Source organism: Salvelinus namaycush, chromosome 5 (assembly GCF_016432855.1).
Source record: "Salvelinus namaycush isolate Seneca chromosome 5, SaNama_1.0, whole genome shotgun sequence".
NCBI classification, from domain to species: domain Eukaryota; kingdom Metazoa; phylum Chordata; class Actinopteri; order Salmoniformes; family Salmonidae; genus Salvelinus; species Salvelinus namaycush.
Genome location: NC_052311.1, coordinates 24976311 through 24993972, shown reverse-complemented (window position 1 = coordinate 24993972; position 17662 = coordinate 24976311). Strand labels below are relative to the sequence as shown.

At 45.1% G+C, this 17662-nt stretch overlaps 1 protein-coding gene across 1 annotated transcript in view; it reads right to left on the bottom strand.

Moving 5' to 3' along the window:
• Window positions 1-1776: 1776 nt before the first annotated feature.
• LOC120046985 (neuronal acetylcholine receptor subunit alpha-7-like) overlaps window positions 1777-17662 on the bottom strand; it is a 124031-nt gene continuing 108145 nt past the window's right edge. Inside the window, exons 5-9 of the mRNA XM_038992533.1 lie at window positions 11047-11294; window positions 9566-9760; window positions 8996-9082; window positions 3090-3199; window positions 1777-2388 (exon numbers count right to left, since the gene is read on the bottom strand). Coding sequence (XP_038848461.1) covers window positions 1777-2388; window positions 3090-3199; window positions 8996-9082; window positions 9566-9760; window positions 11047-11294 — 1252 coding nt within the window. The remainder of the gene's footprint in view (window positions 2389-3089; window positions 3200-8995; window positions 9083-9565; window positions 9761-11046; window positions 11295-17662) is intronic.

Below are 17662 nucleotides of genomic sequence, written 5' to 3'. Positions count from 1 at the left end.
TACACCCAGTCAGCCCATGTCCACCCAGTCAGCCCATATTCACCCAGTCAGCCCATATTCACCCAGTCAGCCCATATCCACCCAGTCAGCCCATATACACCCAGTCAGCCCATATCCACCCAGTCAGCCAATATACACCGTCAGCCCATATCCACCTAGTCAGCCCATATTCACCCAGTCAGCCCATGTCCACCCAGTCAGCCCATAATCACCCAGTCAGCCCATATACACCCAGTCAGCCCATATTCACCCAGTCAGCCCATATCCACCCAGTCAGCCCATATACACCCAGTCAGCCCCTCTCCTATCCAATTCATTTCCATATGAATAGTCCAGGTTGATCTTATCTTAGGCTATATGGGATATTTATTAGGTAAGAGCAAAAAAATCACAGGAAGAAGAGGACAGCAGTGTGACGACAACAGCTACAACAGAGGAGGACTCTGACTGTGGGTTGGGGGGGTATGTTCAGTATACAGTAACAATGATAATTCATAGAAAAACGTAGATGCACGGACTAACTCACGGACTAACTCTCTAACATGACAGGCAGTTTAGTTCAGTTACTTACAGTATCGACTGTCTGGCCTGAGGGCTTCCATATACCATGGTCTTTATGCCTAATTAGTAAAACCACATTATGTTTCAATCAATATCAACAGGAAGAATATCTTGATCTTTAGTCATAATAACCTCCCTGAGGTTGTTGTGTTCTCCATGTAACCTTTACATTTAGGTTAGATATCATCACAACAGACAGACACAGAGATCCTCCATGTTAATGTAACACCACCATATCCATTCCCCTATATGCAGCACAGATACATTTATGTCATATAAACTGATTACACCTACTAATAATAACAGATGGATAATGGATCAATAATGGATCTACAGTAATTCTCCAATATATGGTGGGATTACGTGTCCATATTAGCACAGGCCCAGTCTCAGCAGGAGTTGTTTCAGGCTAGCAGCCAGTGCAGATCTTCAGTATCCACTTGTCCAGTTGCTTGTTTCAATAGCTCTTATTGTTTCAGGTTGTTGCAGGCTGATTCCTCTTCTAATGTGCAGGTGAGTCTTACATGACGATGTCACTATTCTGTCTATGAATCATCCAGGTTTTCACAGTGGCACCGTCAACGTCAAGCAGTTACTACCGTGACAACAATGTCAACTGGGACCAAGAGAACACATCACTTCTACAACCGTGACAGAGTTAGATGCTATTTAACTTCGACCATCAAAAAGTAAACGGTGTGTACATACAAACTTACAATATAGTGAAAGTAAAACAGTCAAAAAACAATAAGAAGCTCATAAAGTCACAGTGAAACATCTCTGTATATAGACAGTTACCTTAACCACACTACATAATGCTGACAACAGTCCAGAACGTCCAAGACAGTTCAAAGTTCTAAAGGTCGTGGATTGGAGGTCCAGGAATCCAAAAGTTCAAACGGCGAGTTGATATTATAATGAGATATCTGGATGGCAAGGCAACACACAGGAACAACCTCAGTTAAGCTGGATCTAAGGAGAGGAAAGGGACTATGGACAACCCTTGCATTGATACATCTATAGTATACATCTATTTACATGAAATCAATTTTTCTCAAATATACTCCAGAGTAATCTGGATAGAACATAAGGTTGGTTTCCCATACACAGAGAAAGCCTAGTCGTGTACTAAAAAGCATGCTAAGTGGTTCTTAGTCCGGGCCTAGGCTTAATCTGTGTCCGGGAAACTGGCATATATGGTTGAACATATTGACACTATTTCTTTAAATAGTCCTTGGTGACGGCCTCTAAGAAGTTGGGAGCAGACATGAGAATGGTGAAGGTGCCGACGATGGAGAAGAGAGTGAAGGCCACCAGACACAGTCTGTCCACCACGGCAGCAGCAAACTTCCACTCGCTGCAGATCGCCACTTCCTCATCCTGGTCCCTGAAGCGCTGGGCAATATACGACACCTCCTCCAGGATCTGAAGGACCTCCGGAGGAGGAGTAAAGATCAACCCCCTTCCTCCTCCTCCAGCACCTCCCCCTGGGGGCTCAGCCTCCTCGCAGGGGGTCCCTTGGGCCCGCCCCCCCAACGCAACGCCTGAATCGCTGGAGGGGGGGCAACGGGGGCTCTCCATGGCATGGTAGCTGAAGTAGAGGCTCATGCTGCCGTTGGAGCTGCCGGTGGGGCATGTGGCGCAGGGGGCCTGGGAGAGGGGCGTGGTGAGGCCCGTCATGGTGCCCATGGGTCCCATCTCGATGGAGCTGGCGCTGGAGTGGTGCTGTGGAGTGTGGCGGTACTTGTAGCCTGCTGGTTTACGCTCCTCGCCCGGCTGTTTCATACGCAGGAACCAAGCACACCAGTTCAACAGCACTACCCTGACCTAGAGAGAGAGAGAGAGGGAGGGAGAGGGGGTTGAGACTGTAACACACATATACACACAATGTGTGATGGTTGATGAGTAATAAGAATGACAATGATGACGACGACAGCGGCGACGACGACAACGATGATGACAACAATGATGACGACAACGATGTGGACGAAGACGACGATGATGACAACAATGATGAGGATGAAGATGACGATGATGATGACAACAATGTGATTACGAAGACGACAATAATGAGGACGAAGACAACGATGATGACAACAACGATGAGGATGAAGACGACGATGATGATGACAACAATGATGAAGATGAAGACGACGATGATGACAATGATGATGACAACAATAATGAGGATGAAGACGACGATGATGACAGCAACGATGAGGATGAAGACGACGATGATGACGACAACAATGATGAAGACGAAGACGACGATGATGACAACGATGATGACAACAATAATGAGGATGAAGACGACGATGATGACGACAACAATGATGAAGATGAAGACGACGATGATGACGACGATGATGAGAACGAATACGACGATGATAACAACAATGATGATGACGATGATGACAACAATAATGAGGACGAAGACGACGATGATAACGACGATGTGGACGAAGACGACGATGATAACAACAACAAGAATGATGAGGGATATGATGAAGATTGGGAGCGGGACTCACCCATCTGGGCATTTTTCCGCCCTGAGGGTCATGGTGATGAAACTGCAGGACCAGAACAGTCACCACTACAGACAGACCCACTATCATCATGGTGCTGGCAAAGTACTGAGCTACAAAACACAAACCACAACCAGATCAAACATTAACACCGTGACATCATACATCACACAGACACTGGCCAACAGAAGGGAGAGACGGTGCATCCAAAATGGCACTGGGCAGGGTCTGTTCATAAGCAGCAAACTAAAGAGGGAATAGGTTGCCATGAGGACACAGCCAGAGTCTTGTCTTCGTAGTTGTAGTGTAGTTTCAGTTGAATGTGTCTTTGTATATCAGTGGAAAATCAAGCAGCGCGATAATATAACATTTTGGTAAAACACCGCCGAGGGTGGGGGCAAACACCGCCGAGGGTGGAGGCAAACACCACCGAGGGTGGAGGCAAACACCGCCGAGCTTAAGAGCACATCATGGATGTGTTCTCTCAGGGGAGGGACTGAAGGAAGGAAGGGAAGAAGGGAGAGAGGGAAGGGAGCTCCACTCCACTCGAGCGTTAACTCAACACTGCTCTTTCCCAAATATCTCAGCTATGTAACTGTCTCACAGGCCAGACACACCCCTTCCCTCTCTCTGTTAGCAAACAACCGCTAAATGCTTCAGACATGAACAAACGCTAGCAGGAGGCTAGCAGGGCAAAGGGCACATGACCCACTGTGCGATCAGGGGTACGGATGATCCCTGGTCGGCTTATGAGGAGGAGGCTGGGAAGGAGTAGGGATTCATATTTTTCAATACTGGGAATAAGTTTCAATACTGGGAATAATTCATATTTATCACGGGAATCCCAGGAAATACCTGAGAATCAGAAGTGGCCATTCTAAGCATTTTTTTTTAAATGATATGGTCACTGTGCCAGGGTTCTCCCCAAATAAGAGGGGTGCTGCACCACATTGCCGGCTTGGCTGCGCCACTATGTAAAGATTTCAGAGCAAATGAAACTGATATTTAGTAATGATAAAGTAACTATCGCCAATGACATTGTTATGAATTGCGAAACAGGCCGTTCATAAATGCAGAGCATTATCATGTTCCTCAATTAATTCAGCGCATTTCAGCAGTAGGCTGAACACAGAGCACGCTCAGGGCACCCGGAGCACACAACGAGTATAGCGTTGTCGAATCATACACATTTTGTAACGGCAGTCAAACAAAAGTCAAAGGACCAAAGTTGCTAAGCTTTCTAGATAACATACTTCAACGAATGACAAAATATCTCCTATATTTGGCAAAACCTAGTTGATGATTATACAGATAGCAGATCAGCTCATGAATAACAGGGACATGAAAAGTGGAAAGATACTGAGAATACAAAACATTAGGAACACCTGCTCTTTCCATGACATAGACTGACCAGGTGAAAGCTATGATCCCCTATTGATGTCACTTGTTAAATCCACTTCAATCAGTGCAGATGAAGGGGAGGAGACAGGTGAAAGAAGGATTTTTAAGCCTTGAGATAATTAAGACATAGATTGTGTATGTGTGCCATTCAGAGGGTGAATGGGTACAACAAAAGATTTAAGTGCCTTTGAACAGGGTATGGTAGTAGGTGCCAGGCGCACCGGTTTGTGTCAAGAACTGTAATGCTGCTGGGTTTTCATGCTCAACAGTTTCCAGTGTGTATCAAGAATGGTCCAACACCCAAAGGACATGCAGCCAACTTGACACAACTGTGGGAAGCATTGGAGTCAACATGGGCCAGCATGCCTGTGGAAAGCTTTCGACACCTTGTAGAGTCCATGCCCACAAGTAATTGAGGCTGTTCTGAGGGCAAAGGGGGGAGGGGTGCAACTCAATATTAGGAAGGTGTTCCTAATGTTTTGTATACTCGGTGTATTTTAAATATCAAGGTATCTTAAAGGGGGACTAGGTGCTCTATGTAAAGCTGAAGCATTACAGATTCCGCGATATAAATCTTAGTGGTGTGAAGTACTTAAGTAAAAATACTTGAAAGTACTACTTAAGTCGTTTTTTGGGGTACAGTACCTCTACTTTACTTTACCATTTATATTTTTGAAAACTTTTACTTTTACATCACTACATTCCTAAAGAAAATGCTGTACTTTTTCCTACATACACCCAAAAGTACTCGTTACATTTTGATTGCTTAGCAGGACAGGGAAATGGTCTAATTCACACACTTATCAAGAGAACATCCCTGGTCATCCCTACTGCCTCTGATCTAGCGGACTCACTAAACCCACATGCTTAGTTTGTAAATGATGTCTGAGTGTTGGAACGTGCCCCTGGCTATCCATAAATAAATAAATAAACAAGAAAATGGTGTCGTATGGTTTGCTTAATATAAGGAATTTAATACTTTTACTTTTACTTTTGATACTTAAGTATATTTAAAACCAAATACTTTTTGACTTTTACTCAAGTAGGAATTTTACTGGGTGACTTTCACTTTTACTTGAGTCATTTTCTATTAAGGTATCTTTACTTTTACTCAAGTATGACAATTGGGCACTTTTTCCACCACTGAGAAATGTAAAGGTCATTTGCGATTGAGCCGACATATGCAGCGTCTACCGTGCATGCAGTCTCCGTGAATGCAGTCTCCGTGAATGCAGTCTCCGTGAATGCAGTCTCCGTGAATGCAGTCTCCGTGAATGCAGTCTTCGTGAATGCAGTCTCTGTGAATGCAGTCTCTGTGAATGCAGTCTCCGTGAATGCAGTCTCCTCATACTGTTTGCTGATCACACATTCTCTACCGAAGCTCTCATATGGGCACCAAGTACGAGACAGCGCAGACAAGCCCGGGAAATGTTACAGCGGTATTTTGACATGCATAGGCAAGAGATGTGCTTTGATAATTCAACCTATGGATTACAGAATAGAGTTAGGAAATTTCATGTGAGACAGGAGTCAGGATTTAGGGTTTCAGTGGGATTGGGACTGGATAGGAAAATAGCCTAGGATTTAGGACAGGAGAAACCTATGTAGTGAACTGTTCATAGGCCTATCAAATTTGAAGGGTCACAGTGACAGCTCAGAGGCACAGGTTATTTTAGATAAAGGCTTCCATGCGACAACCTGTTTGGATAATGTGCTATTTTATTTTTCGTTAATCTGCTGCTGCGCATGTTGTGTATTTTGTGGAATTGCATTACTGCCACATTGGAGAACATTAGCACCACATCCCGGGATCCCGGTTGCCCGTGTTAATCCCTAGGAAGGAGTACTGAAGAAGAGGAGGAAATGGAGAAGACAGAGGAAGAGTATGGTGAAGAGGAGGAGCAGGAGGAAGAGGAGGAAAACACTGAAGTAGAACAAAAATTAAGATGATAAGTATGAGAAAGAGGAGGTCGAGACAGGAGAAGAGTGGGATTCTAATTAGGAGGAAGAGTTGGATGAAGAAACCAGATAGGAGCACTGCCAGAGGGTGTAATCCAGCAGAGTGGAGGTGGGAAGTGCAGAGATGCCCCTACATAGTGCTGACTAACACTGCCCTTCACTTATAATTCTACACAGCCCATGCCCATCTGAGCCTGTCAGCATGTTCACACACACACACACACACAGAGATAGATAGAGCGGTATTGATACATAATGAACACAACTAATGGAGCATTTCTCAGTGAAAGCCGCGCTAACTCAACTGAGACACACACATACACACAGTTTATGTTGCTAGTTCAACAGCGCTAACACACAAGCACACACCCACATATTTACATAATTAAAAAATGTATTACTATTTTTGCAGGATTATACGTAGAAACTGCACATGTGTACAGGTACACACACACACACGAAAATGAGATGAAGCAGAGACAGAGAGAGAGACGAGAGACGAGAGACGTGAAAGAGACGAGAGAGACATATGAGAGAGACGATAGAGACGAGAGAGAGAGAGAGAGACGAGAGACAGAGACGAGAGAGAGACGAGAGAGAGATGAGATGAGAGAGAGAGAAAAGAGAGAGAGACGAGAGAGAGTGAGATGAGAGATGAGAGAAAGAGACGAGAGAGTGAGATGAGAGACAGACACACACACACACTCCTCCCAGGCCTCCACTCCGTGAAAGTGATGTGATGGGCTGAACTTGTGAGCACTATCATGAGTGTCTCATCACAGCAGCGGAAGCCTTTAAACTTCTCTCTCTCAGAACGTTACCCACTAAAGGTTACTCATCTCACGCCATCCATCCATTTATCAATCCTGCTTTCTGTTCTGCTCTTCTTCCTCTCCTCACAGGGAGCCTGGCTTGTCACGACCCACTAATAATGTTGCCAGTATCATCCTCAATGTCAGCCTGTTCCAACACCATCCTGCTCAAACATGACATCAGGGTATTGAGACTGACATTAAAGACATGTACAGTGAATTCGGAAAGGTATTCATAGCCCTTGACTTTTTCCACAGCCTCATTTTGAAATGGATTAAATCGTTTTTTCCCCCTCATTAATCTACACACTATACCCCATAATGACAAAGCAAAAACAGTTTTTTGAGAAATATTAGCTAATTTATCAAAATAAAAAATAAAAATATTTACATAAGTATTGAGACCCTTTACGCAGTACTTTGTTGAAGCACCTTCGGCAGCGATTACAGCCTTGAGTCTTCTTGGATATGACGCTACACGCTTGGCACACCTGTATTTGGGGAGTTTCTCCCATTATTCTCTGCAGATCCTCTCAAGCTCTGTCAGGTTGGATGGAAAGCGTCTCTGCACAGCTATTTTCAGTTCTAGGAGCAGGTTTTCATCAAGGATCTCTCTGTACTTTGCTCCATTCATCTTTCCCTCGATCCTGACTAGTCTCCCAGTCCCTGCCGCTGAAAAACATCCCCACAGCATGATGCTGTCACCACCATGCTTCACTGTAAGGTTGGTGCCAGGTTTTCTCCAGACGTGACGCTTGGCATTCAGGCCAACGAGTTCATTCTTGGTTTCATCAGACTAGAGAATCTTGTTCCTCATGGTCTGAGAGTCCTTTAGGTACCTTTTGGCAAACTCCAAGCGGCTGTCATGTGCCTTTTACTGAGGAGTGTCTTCCGTCTGGCCACTCTACCATAAAGGCCTGATTGGTGGAGTGCTGCAGAGATGGTTGTCCTTCTGAAAGGTTCTCCCATCTCCACAGAGGAACTCTGGAGCTCTGTTAGAGTGACCATCAGGTTCTTGGTCACCCTGACCTAGGCCCTTCTCCCCCGATTGCTCAGTTTGGCTGGGCAGCCAGCTTTAGGAAGAGTCTTGATGGTTCCAAAATTCTTCCATTTAAGAATGATGGAAACCACTGGGTTCTTGGGGACCTTTTTTTGGTACCTTTCTCCAAGTTTGTGCCTCGACACACTTCTGTCTTGGAGCTCTACGTACAATTCCTTCGACATCATGTCTTGGTTTTTGCTCTGACATGCACTGTCAACTGTGGGACCTTACATAGACAGGTGTGTGCCTTTCCAAATCATGTCCAATCAATTGAATTGACCACAGGTCCAATCAAGTTGTAGAAACATCTCAAGGATGATCAATGGAAACAGGATGCACCTGAGCTCAATTTCGAGTCTCATAGCAAAGGGTCTGAGTACTTATGTCAATAAGGTATTTCTGTATTTACATTTTTATAAATTTGCAAAAATGTCTAAAAACCTGACTTTGCTTTGTCATTATGGGGTATTGTGTGTAGATTGATGAGGGTAAAAAATAATTATCAATTTTAGATTGATAGATTGATAGACAATACTATAACGAAATGTGGAAAAAGTCAAGGGGTCTGAATACTTTCCGAATACACACACACACACACACACACACACACACACACACACACACACACACACACACACACACACACACACACACACACACACACACACACACACACACACACACACAGAACCCACCGATGAGAGGCACAGAGTCTGAGGTGGCAGGCATGATCTCAGCAACCAGTAGCATGAAGACTGTTAGAGAGAGCAAGACTGTGATACCTGGAGAGAGAGAGAGAGAGAGAGAGAGAGAGAGAGAGAGAGAGAGAGAGAGAGAGAGAGAGAGAGAGAGAGAGAGAGAGAGAGAGAGAGAGAGAGAGAGAGAGAGAGAGAGAGAGAGAGAGAGAGAGAGAGAGAGAGTCATCTGAAATTATTCTTGGAATACGTTACGCTAGTGATCAGTTATAACCTCTTGGCTAAACCAATTTGTTACACTGGTGGTTTCTCTGACATGTCCGAGGCAAGTTACCAATTGGAAGCGATTACAGTTAACTGCTCCCCCTTTGATATCTATTAATCAAGCCTAAGGAGGGGATTCCAGAATGTGTGTTCAGACGTTCCCATCTGAACACAGCAGGAAGATAACCCATCATCCCAAGACATCCATCAATCAACCCAAATAATACACCTGGCAGACGTTTGGTATGGATAGAATTCCATAATGGACGGACTTTCCAAGACGGCTTCCCAGCGTTCCTTCCTTACCCAGGGAGATCTTCTCTCCAGAGTCGGCGGGCAGCAGGAAGACCAGCAGGGCCAGGCCAGAGATGAGGACACAGGGGATGAGAAGGTTGAGACCGTAGTAGAGGGTTCGTCTTCGCATGGTGACCGTGAAGGTGACGTCAGGGTAGGGCTCCTTACAGCAGTCATAGTACAGCTCATTACGCTTGGCTGGGACTCCTAGGAGACACACACACACGCACACACACGATGAAACACTGTTAGGGGTAATTCCAAATCAATGCATTTACATTGATTCATCGATGACCTGTTCACATGTTCTTTGACATACACACACACACACATGAGTAGGAACCACACACTTCAAAAGACGGTCTTACACACGCCAAAGATCTACACACTCTCAAACACTTGTTCCTCTCACTGTGCAGAGTTTATCAAGTAACATGCCCCCTCTGGCAGTGTGGAGTGAACATGAAATGTAGTCTGACACCCCCCATACCCAGACACCCCCCTCAGGGACCCTCCAATGGCCCAGGTGGGTCACTGGGTCATAACTGGCTGGGGTGACACCCCCACCCCCTCTCCCACAAAACCATTCCCACCCACCTCTGTAGCGATAGAGACATGGACACACTTGCTGATACAGAGACAGAGGGACAAGCAGATAGATTAAAAGAGACAGAGTAAAGAAAGAGATGGAGACACAGAGAGACAGAGAGACAGAGAGATAGAGAAACACAAGCACATAGCAAAATGCAGTGCTATCTGGCCCTAAATCGACAGTACACCGTGGCTAACTATTTGACCATGGTTACTGATCAAAACCTTAGAAAAACCTTGACAAAGTACAGGCTCAGTGAGCACAGCCTTGCCATTGAGAAGGGTAGACACAGGAAAACCTGGCTCCCTGTAGAGGAAAGGCTGTGCAACCACTGCACAACAGCAGAACCTGAGACAGAGCTACATTTCCTGACAAAATGTAAAAAATATAAAACAATTAGAGAGTGTCATTTCCCCAAATTTGAAACCCTTATTCAAGGTTTCAAAGACCTCTCTGATGAGAATAGGCTACCCATCCTGTTGGGGGAGGACGCAGAGAGCTGTGGGTTGGCAGCGCACTATATTGCTGCCTGTCATAAGATGAGGGACAGTGTCTGACAGACCAATCAACCTGCACATGTCCTCTACTGTATGCTTATTGTTATTGTTCAATGTATGGTTATTTTGACCCTTGGTTATTGTTGATACTGTTGTCCCGTTGACAATTTTGATTATTATTATTTTAATATTGTAAATATCCAAAGTAAGCTTTGGCAATATGTACATTGTTACGTCATGCCAATAAAGCAAATTGAATTGAATTGAGACAGTCGAGAGAGAGAGAGAGAGAGAGAGAGAGAGAGAGAGAGAGAGAGAGAGAGAGAGAGAGAGAGAGAGAGAGAGAGAGAGAGGGAGAGGGAGAGGGAGAGAGAGAGAGAGAGAGAGGGAGGGAGAAATCGTACCCACGAGGTCCCACTCCCCGTTGGGTATATAGGTAGACGTGTCCACGTCCAGCATCTGGAGGTCCAGCAGCCAGCCGTTGTGGGTCCAAGAGCCAAACTTCAGGTCACACTTCTGGACGTCGAAGGGGAACCAGCGCACGTCAATATAGCAGGTACTCTTCAGGATGCCCGGGGGGATGTACTGGCAGTAACCTGACGCATTCACCAGCACGTTAGTGTGGAAGGTAGCATCAAACCTTTCATCAGCACTAAAGGGAGAGTGAGGTAGAGAAAGGTAGAGGTAGAGGTAGAGGTAGAGAGAGAGAGAGAGAGAGAGAGAGAGAGAGAGAGAGAGAGAGAGAGAGAGAGAGAGAGAGAGAGAGAGAGAGAGAGAGAGAGAGAGAGAGAGAGAGAGAGAGAAAGAAAGAAAGAAAGAAAGAAAGAAAGAAAGAAAGAAAGAAAGAAAGAAAGAAAGAAAGAAAGAAAGAAAGAAAGAAAGAAAGAAAGAAAGAAAGAAAGAAAGATAAACATCTTTAACAACCTATAAGACTTCTCAATACATTCATGTCAATATGTAGACAGACAAATGTATTTATCTGATCCTAGTTAGTTCAATGTCAATAATAGGATGGAATTTGGTTATATGTCAATCTTAGTGTACGTATTGCTAAACTTTACTGACTGTAAAGAGCCAGACAAGCGCAGATACATTGCATAAGTGATGCATTAATTATACATATCAGCGAATACAAGGATATATATTGTGTTTAAAGGAGAACAAAAACACAAGAGAGAGAGAGAGAGAGAAAGAGAGAGAGAGAATCTGAAGTCAAGTCAAATGTCTACTGATGATCTGGTGCTTCTGTCACGAACCAAGGAGGGCCTACAGCAGCACCTAGATCTTCTGCACAGACCTGGGCCCTGACAGTAAATCTCAGGAAGACCAAAATAATGGTGTTCCCAAAAAGGTCCAGTCGCCAGGACCACAAATACAAATTCCATCCAGACACCGTTGCCCTAGAGCACACAAAAACTATACATACCTTGGTCTAAACATCAGCGCCACAGGTAACTTCCACAAAGCTGTGAACGATCGGAGAGACAAGGCAAGAAGGGCCTTCTATGCCATCAAAAGGAACATAAAATTCAACATATCAATTAGGATCTGGCTAAAAAGACTTGAATCAGTTATAGAACCCATTGCCCTTTACGGTTGGGTGAGGTCTGGGTCAGCTCACCAACCAAGAATTCACTAAATGGGACAAACACCAAAGTGAGACTCGGCAAAAATATCCTCCGTATACAACAAAAAACACCAAATAATGCATGCAGAGCAGAATTAGGCTGATACACGCTAATTATCAAAATCCAGAAAAGAGGAGTTAAATATTACAACCACCTAAAAGGAAGCGATTCCCAAACCTTCCATAACAAAGCCATCACCTACAGAGAGATCCCTAAGCAAGCTGGTCCTGGGGCTCTGTTCACAAACACAAACAGGCCCCACAGAGCCCCAGGACAGCAACACAATTAGACCCAACCAAATCATGAGAAAACAAAAAGCTAATTACTTGACACATAGGAAAGAATTCACAAAAAAACTGAGCAAACTAGAATGCTATTAGGCCCTAAACAGAGAGTACACAGGGGCAAAATACCTGACCACCGTGACAGAACCAAACTTAAGAAAAGCTTTGACTATATACAGTCTCAGTGAGCATAGCCTTGCTATTAAGAAAGGCCACCATAGGCAGAACTGGCTCTCAAGAGAAGACAAGCTATGTGCACACTGCCCACAAAATGATGTAGAACCTGAGCTGCACTTCCTAACCTCCTGCCCAATGTATGACCATTTTAGAGACACATTTTTCCCTCAGATTACACAGACCCGCAAAGAATTAGAAAACAAACCCAATTTTGATAAACTCCCATATCTACTGGGTGAAATACCACAGTGTTCAATCACAGCAGCAAGATTTGTGACCTGTTGCCACAAGAAAAGGGAAACCGGTGAAGAACAAACATCATCGTAAATACAATTGTTTTCGCTTTTGTACTTTAACCATTTGCACATCGTTACAACACTATATATACATAATATGACATTTGAAATGTCTTTATTCTTTTGGAACTTCTGTAAGTGTAATGTTTACTGTTAATTTTGATTGTTTATTATCTACTTCACTTGCTTTGGCAATGTTAACATATGTTTCCCATGCCAATAAAGCCCCTTGAACTGAATTGAATTGAGAGCGAGTGAGTGTGAGAGAGAGAGAGAGAGAGAGAGAGAGCAAATGAGTCATTTTACCTGTTTATAGATAGCATGATAAAAGACAAGCCGCTCTAGAGCAACGGGTGGTGTGGGGCCGTGTGAGTGTGTGTTTGTGTGTTTTGCATATCAGATACTGTTTTCTACTGTGTGCGTGCATCTCTCTGCTGCCTCAGCTCAACCTGTCACAGTAATGCTCAGTGAAGCACTATGCATGGCTAGCTGTGGACCGACCAACCAGCACAGGGCCAGACAGGTGATGCCCAGGTGAGCTGATAATGTCATGAGATGTTAAACATGCAGCGACAGACAAGGAATAAACAAACCACTGTCCTCCTTCATAACTCAGCTGCTTACCTGCTGTGCCTGCTAACGTCTGTTACACTGGGGTGCAAACACACATTTCTATGGTAAAACAAATATATACTCTTTGAGGTCAACTAAAGCCTGAGTTAAAGAGTTAAAGACAGCCAGACAACCTGTCCTGTGCTAACACACACAACCACACACACACAACCACACGAACACACACACACTCCGTCAGATCATGAGATGAAACCTGACCAGCGTATGCGGGAGGTCCACAGAAACCCTCTCAGTATAATTCTCATTGGTGACGTTCCTCTGCCAATGTTCACCCAAACACGCACGCGCACACGCACGCACACACACACACACACACACACACACAGGAGATGTCTGAAGATGTCATCAGACAGAGAGAGAGAGAGAGAGAGGTCATGATCAGATGAGCTCCTGCATTTTTCAGCATTTTCTTTAAAAAATATAGATTTAGAGTTAGTTAAACTTGGATTTTTTGTCAGGAACACATACAGGATGCTACCCTCTACAACATAACCCTAAATTCAAATCAAAACTCAAAACCTACAACCTGATTTTGGACGGAATTACGGAATCACCTGAAAGATTCACAAATACCAAGGATTATTACACAGCAAATTCTCTGGAAAACAACAGTAACCTGAAAACACCACCCAACCTGGAACTGAGTGAGTAATGTTTAGTCTGAAACTATATTCTATTGCCAAAAGCCAAGAAGAAAAATACATGACATTACTTTATAAGCATTGAATGAAACATAATTGCCAAGCTTGATACAGCTTCAACTAGCACTGACGTGTCAAGTGAGAGGTGTCAAAGACCATTAGCCCAACAATGGCAGGAGAGTCGAATAGTCTACCCCAACCAAATGGAGAGGCCTTAGAAGCTCCCTCCTGCTGTTCAGAGGTAATTAAAATACAGTACCCTGTGAGTGTAAAGAATGATAAGGCAAGAAAAGAGCACAAAATGAAGCTCCTTATGGAAAATCAAGAGACACTTTTTGCTGACTATTACAAAAATGGGAACATCAGCAACCTTATCTTCCACACAAACCATCCCCTGGCATGGCACAGTGCTATATTAGCACACTACCCCTCTGTTAAGAGAGGGGGGGTTAACGAGGGGTGGAAACTCAGGATACTTGACAACGAGGACTCTGAGTCAGCTAACATAAATCTATATAAGTCTGGAACAGTATTGGTACAGGGCAACCCCAAACAGTTTCAGCTGGACTTTCACCTAATCAAAGAATTAGCCCAGCAGGAGAAGCTCTCCCTTGATAAAGATACCCCCACCCCAAGCGGGTCAGACCAAAACTCTTCATCATATAACCCCACAGACGAGCAACCCTCAGCAGACAGTCAACCTCCCAGTACAGAGCACTTCTCCCTCATTGAAATGAAGGATAAATTCACCCAGCTGGAGGTAAGGCAGGTTGAGCTGGAACAGCAGGTGATTACACTCCAGTCAGCACAGACCCAGACAACAGTCCAGCACAACAACACCCCTTTAACCAGACCAGGAGTGCTGGAGGTGGAGAGAGACACATCTGGACTCTGGACAGTTAAGAGACAACTTCAACTGGAGAAAGAGCAGAAGCAGGAGCAGGAGCAGAACAGAGCACTAGAGGAGAGGATCAGACTGCTGGAGGAGAGGGAGAGGGGGATGGAGGAGAGGATCAGACTGCTGGAGGAGAGGTTGAGGGGGATGGCATGTGACAGAGAACAACCCACTAGGGAGGTGGCCATCCCCACAGAGAAGCCAGCAGAACAGCCCACCTCATCACCCGACAAAAGTCTCGACACCACAGCAGAACAGTCCACACCAGACCCTGACCATAGAGTCAACATCACAGCAGAACAGACAAAAGAAAAACCCCAAGCCCAGCAGCTCTCACCCCCCCTGAGCACCCCCCCTGTCAGCCACCCTGATAGCCCTCCTGACAACCCCCCCACACCCACTGAGGACAAACACAAGACACAGATTTTTCTCCTTATGGACTCAAATGGGAAATATATAGAAGAAAAAAAACTTTTTCCCAAACACAGTGTGTCTAAACTCTGGTGTCCAAACACCCAGTGCGCCCTAGACCTTCTGTCTGAGGACAAACTAGGCTCACCTAGCCACATAATAATACACACAGGCACAAACGACCTGAGAGCACAGCAGGAAAGGGTGGCCACAGCACTGAAGGGAGTGATTGAAAAAGCTTCTTCTACTTTCCCCAATGCACAAGTGGTTATCTCCACCCTGCTACCACGAAAAGACTTCCACCCTGCTACAATACAGAGGGTAAACGCAAGCATTTCCCGTGACTGTGCCTCAAAACCAAATGTTTTCCTGGCCCACCACTCCACCCTGGACTTGAACAGCCTCTATGACCAGGTCCACCTCTACAAGGCAGCAGTGCCCACCTTTGCCCGGACTCTAAAGGGCATCGCTCTCAAACGCAGCCCCAACACTTCACACAGGAGCAACAGATCAATAGACACCCCACCCAGACCAGCGAGACACCCTCCAAGACCTTCAGCACCCCACCCTGGACCTACACATAGAGGACCCACGCCAAGAGGACTTACATCCAGACCACAGCACCCCCAGACACACCCCCACCCCAACCAATCAACACCCCCCCACATCAACCATGCCCACACCCAATTTAGGCCCCCTCAGATCAGACCTATGCCACTCCTGCCCACCCCATGCACCCCACCCCCGCAAAGAGGGCATCAACATGGAAGTCACACATACGCCCAGGTAGTGAGCGGGCAAACAGGCCCAACCCCCACTCTTACACTCGCCCAAGCCAACGGCATGTACCAGATGCTCAGCAGGCTCTGCTCACACTTACTGGCCTGAGGCCAAACCACGACCAACAACATTGGACACTTTATGGAACAAAAAGCCTTCACTATATCATCCTGGAATATCCAAGGCCTGAGGTCATCTGCCTTTGGCCTAAAGAGCAGGAACCCGGACTTCACCAAAGAAATCGGTAATGCAGACATTGTCATCCTGCAAGAAACCTGGTACAGAGGAGACGGACCCACTGGTTGCCCTCTAGGTTACAGAGAGCTGGTAGTCCCATCCACCAAACTACCAGGTGTGAAACAGGGAAGGGACTCAGGGGGAATGCTAATTTGGTATAGAGCAGACCTAACTCACTCCATTAAATTAATCAAAACAGGATCATTTTACATTTGGCTAGAAATTCAAAAGGAAATTATCTTAACAGAGAAAAATGTCCTCCTGTGTGCTACCTATATCCCCCCACTAGAATCCCCATACTTTAATGAAGACAGCTTCTCCATCCTGAAGGAGGAAATCAATCATTTCCAGGCCCAGGGACATGTATTAGTCTGTGGCGACCTAAATGCCAGAACTGGACAAGAACCTGACACCCTCAGCACACAGGGGGACAAACACCTGCCTGCAGGTGACAGCATTCCCTCCCCCATATGCCCCCCTAGGCACAACTATGACAACATAACCAACAAAAACGGGTCACAACTCCTGCAGCTCTGTCGCACGCTGGGTATGTACATAGTCAATGGTAGGCTTCGAGGGGACTCCTATGGTAGGTTCACCTATAGCTCATCTCTTGGCAGTAGCACTGTAGACTACTTTATCACTGACCTCAACCCAGAGTCTCTCAGAGCGTTCACAGTCAGCCCACTGACACCCCTATCAGACCACAGCAAAATCACAGTCTACTTGAACAGAGCAATACTCAATCATGAGGCATCAAAGCCAAAGGAACTGAGTAACATTAAGAAATGCTATAGATGGAAGGAATGCAGTTTGGAAACCTACCAAAACACAATTAGACAACAGCAAATTCAATCCCTTTTAGACAACTTCCTGGGTAAAACGTTCCACTGCAATAGTGAAGGTGTAAACTTGGCAGTAGAAAATCTTAACAGTATATTTGACCTCTCAGCTTCCCTGTCAAATCTAAAAATCTCAAATAGAAAACCAAAGAAAATGAACAACAATGACAAATGGTTTGATGAAGAATGCAAAAAT